Raw genomic sequence first — 4,062 nt, 5'->3', positions numbered from 1 at the left:
TGGAGGACTTCTCAGAGCCTTTACTCTGCCAAGAGTACCTGGCCTTCTGAGAGGGGGTGGAATAGTGTTTTCCACATGGTTTGTTCTCCCTTTTAAAGAAGGACACAGAGAACACAAGGAAAAAGAGAGACCAGGCACCCAGCCAGGACAGCGGGTATGGCGGCATCCTCCTGGGTCGGAGAGGAGAGGGCCGTGGGGGAGCTCAGACTTTGGTCTCGAGGTTCCCAGCAGTCCTGGGCCTCACCTGGCCTACCTTGCTGTCTGACCTGGACACATGGACACATGCCCATCGGTTATCCCTGGCGCCCCAGAGCAGGGCTGTGCTCCTGGCTGGACCCCCACCCAGAACAAGAGATCACAGGTGCCAGCTCACCCCCAGCTGAGGCCAAGCCTACCTGGTCTCAGGTAGACGGTCACTTTCTGTGGGGACAGCTGCTTCTGGCCTCCCTTCTGGTCCTGCTGGGTCTCAGCAATGCTCCTGGGGTCCATGATGTCGTCAGCTGCACAGCCCTTCTGTAGCAACTGCTCCCGTGTGTCACAGCGATGGGAGTCGGGCTCCCCTTGACGGGTGAAGTTCTGGGGCCAGAGGGAGTCAGGGGTCAGGAGGAGCACAGAGAAAATACCAGGGCCCCACTGTGGGTGCTGAGTGAGGCTGAGCCTCCTCATTTTCACCCAGGACTCAAGACAGAACTCCCTGTGGGAGACGGGCCTGGGCGCTGGACAGCCAGCCAGGATGAACCCTGCCTCCCAAGAGGGTGACCCGCCCCCATGAGGGCTCCCAGATCACAGCAGAGCCTTAGGAGAGGGCAGGTTCCTCCCCACAGCCTCCAGCAGCAGAAAAGACTCAAGAAGCAACATCTGCAGCCCCAGGCTGACCGCCAGAGGGGATGGAACCCTCAGCTGGCCCCCGAGCCTGGATCAGCCTGGGCATCACCTGGCATCCGGCCCGCACTTTTCAAGCCCTTCATCAGCAGAACCTTTGTTGGAGGGAGCAGCTCTCTCCCCCAAGGGAACCTGTGTGTCCCCTCTCAGCCTGCGTGGCAGCCCCGAGGTACCCTGGGGCCCCCAGGAATCCTGGACCACAGGCCAGGGCTCTGGGCCAAGCTCCTGGCAGTTCAGAGGGAGCCGGCCCAGAGAGGAGCATGGGGGTCCTGGGTCCAGGGCGCTTTCCTCGTGACCCCTCTCCCCGCGTGGAGGCCCCGGGATTCTGACGTGGCAGGGACAGAGAAGGGGCCCCCTCCTGGCCAGAGGCTGCTGTGTCCCAGGGAGGGCGAGCTAACACTACGGAGGCTGAAAGGCACAGCTACATCTCTGCTTCCTTTCACAGACGGGGACTCAGGAAGAGCAGCGCAGACACGCGAGGCTGGCTCGGTGCCGAGGCCGTGGGGCCCGCGAGGCGCCGGGGGAGGGGGCGCACCTCCTGAGCTGCCTCTGCTTGTCTTCGCTTTGGAACCCTGTGAGTGCTGTACGTGCTCAAGAAACAAAACTAAGTCAGCGGAATGGAGAAGGACGACCCTACACTGTACTCACAGAGAAACAAACGAGCCACCGTGTTTCAGATGAATGTGATGAGCTCACGCAGGGAAGTGAGGAGTCCACCCCGACATTTTCACCCCCGGCTTGACGAACCCGCATCAAAGGAGAGAGGACACAGACCGCACCCACCTCTGGCATGGAGCGGCTCTCGACTCTGAAACCACTTTGTGGGCGTGGGTTTGAAAATGAGGAAATGTATGCGGATGTTGGGAGCCAGGCTTCTCAGCAAGGAGAACCAGGAGCCCTTAGAGAAATGTCTGATTCTATGGCTGGGGACAGGAAAGTGCTGATGGGCCTGGTGCATCCCGCTATTGCAGAGAGTAAGAGAGTGCCCCCCAAATTATGATGGGGTGTGCCAACAGGCCCCAGCGCCAACCTGAGGCCTCCCAGTGGCCAAGTCTGGAACAATTTGAGCATGAAAATGACAAGATGGTAGTGACAGATTATATACTACCAAATAAAATAGAAATCTGTGCGTCCATGCTGGAGAGAGAGAGAGATTGATGGGGGTAAGGAAAAACCTGGTTCCAGAGGCAGAGAACAGGGGTCCAGCCCAGGAGGTGGGAAGGTGGGAAGGGCAGGCCAAGTATGAGGACCCTCAGCTAGCTGATGCCATCCACCCTGGCTCTTACCAGCTTCTGACACCAGGTGCAGCCAGGCCCTAACTTGATGCAGTCCCAGCAGGTGCTGACCTTGTATCCGATGCATTCCTGGGAGAGGGCTGGGAGCGAGACAAGATGGGCCCTGTGAGCCGTGGCCAGCAGCACCAACCCTCCCCACACAGAGAGCCTGTAGGCACTGGGGGGCCTGAGACATGGATGGGGGGTGAATGGACGATGAGGCCCTCATGCAGGGTGGGTGGAGAAGGAGAGTCAGCATCAGGACAAGGAAGGATGGGAGGAAGCCAGGGAGCATGTCCCCTCCAGGCTGCTCCCTGTGGGGGCCTCCACGTCAGCCCCACACAGAGGGGCAGAGTGTGGGGAGACAGGCCTGCGTCTGGGACCGGCTCCCCGGGCACAGTGTTTCCTAATCTGCCCCCAGGATCAGAGAGGATCCCCAGGAGAATGGGAGGGCAGGCCCCTTTCTTCAGACCCGAATGTTCTTCAGAACTCACCGGACCCGAGGGAGAGCAGACCCAGCAGGGTGAGCAGCAGGGAGCGCTGGCACAGCATGTCCTGTGGAGGGAAGGCGACGTGGTGACAGGGCCTCGGACCCCAGGCTCTTGGGGTGGATCGTCCATGGTGCTGAACTCCTCCACGGCAGCCTTGAGACGCAGAGCCGGGAGGGCCCTGTCCCTGCTGCCAGGGGGCGTTCAGCACCGGGGTGAGGCCGGCACAGGTCAGTGTCTCTGACAGCCCTGCACCAGGGCTGCGGGGCAGCGTGGGCGCACAACTCACGCCTGCTGAGCCCACAGGCCTCCAGGGAGGAGCAGGGAGTGGGCCTCCTGCCAGTGACACACGTGTGTGCTCATACATGCACACACTGCACACACAGATCCCACAAACATGCATACACCAGACACATACACACGCACCACACTCCCACACACATCACAAACTCGTGCACACACACGCGCGCACACACACACACACACACGTCTTATTGGTTCTGTTTCTCTGGAGAAGCCTGACTAGAAAAGATCCTAAGATAGGTGCCCCAGGTCCAGGGAAAGCTGCTAGAGATTTTCTTTTGTTTTTGTTCGTGTTTTTTGGTGAGGAAGATTGTCCCTGAGCTAACATCTGTTGCCGATCTTCCTCCTTTTGCTTGAGGAAGATTGTTGCTGAGCTAAAATCCATGCCAATCTTCCTCTACTGCATGTGCAATGCCGCCACAGCGTGGCTTGGTGAGTGGTGTGTACGTCCGTGCCTGGGATCCAAACCTGCGAACCTGGGCTGCTGAAGCAGAGCACCTGAACTTAATCACTCGGCCACCAGGCCAGCCCTGAGAGGGTTTTTTAACACCTTGGAGCCCAGGTGTGTGGGCAGAGCCGTAGTTTCATGATCCGCATATTCTGGGGGCATCGAGGGCACTTCTGCACCTGTTTCTCAACCCCCTGCGTCAGAGCCTTGTGGTGGGGGCCTCACACTCCCTCCCGAGCCCACATGTCGTCCCTCTCAGAGCTGAGGCACGTGTGGACATCTGTGCTGAGCAGGGGACCCACGCGAATGCTCATGCAGAAGCCAGGGCCTGCTGTCTCCTTGACTCCCCAGGCCCTGCTACTTGACTGCTGGGAGGGTGGGCGGCCTGGACACCCTCAGGCTTCAGAGGAGGTAACTCTGGGCCAACAGGGAGGCCTGCCCGGCCACAGGCTGGGCAGCTCCAGGACTTGGCTGCCTCACCACAACTGTGCCTGTCATGTCACCCCGATGCCCACTCCCCAATGGCGGAAGTGACTGGAAACCACCAGCCCTGCCAAGGACTCCCACTCCACCTACAGGCTGCCCTGCTAGGAGAAGGCCCTGGAGAAAGGGGGCTGCAGGGGCTCTTTCCTGGCCTGAGGCGCACAGAGCAGCCCGGCCCTCGTCT

General features: G+C 60.1%; 1 protein-coding gene across 1 annotated transcript in view; it reads right to left on the bottom strand.

Annotated features, from left to right (window-relative positions):
* Positions 1-64: 64 nt before the first annotated feature.
* LOC124231871 (integrin beta-2-like) overlaps positions 65-4,062 on the bottom strand; it is a gene marked incomplete at its 5' end in the record, with an annotated part of 4,321 nt that continues 323 nt past the window's right edge. Inside the window, 3 exons of the mRNA XM_046648886.1 lie at positions 65-576; positions 2,169-2,257; positions 2,651-2,711. Coding sequence (XP_046504842.1) covers positions 370-576; positions 2,169-2,257; positions 2,651-2,711 — 357 coding nt within the window. The remainder of the gene's footprint in view (positions 577-2,168; positions 2,258-2,650; positions 2,712-4,062) is intronic.

Source organism: Equus quagga, unplaced genomic scaffold (assembly GCF_021613505.1).
Source record: "Equus quagga isolate Etosha38 unplaced genomic scaffold, UCLA_HA_Equagga_1.0 HiC_scaffold_10307_RagTag, whole genome shotgun sequence".
Taxonomy (NCBI): domain Eukaryota; kingdom Metazoa; phylum Chordata; class Mammalia; order Perissodactyla; family Equidae; genus Equus; species Equus quagga.
This window is presented reverse-complemented; position numbering and strand designations above follow the sequence as displayed.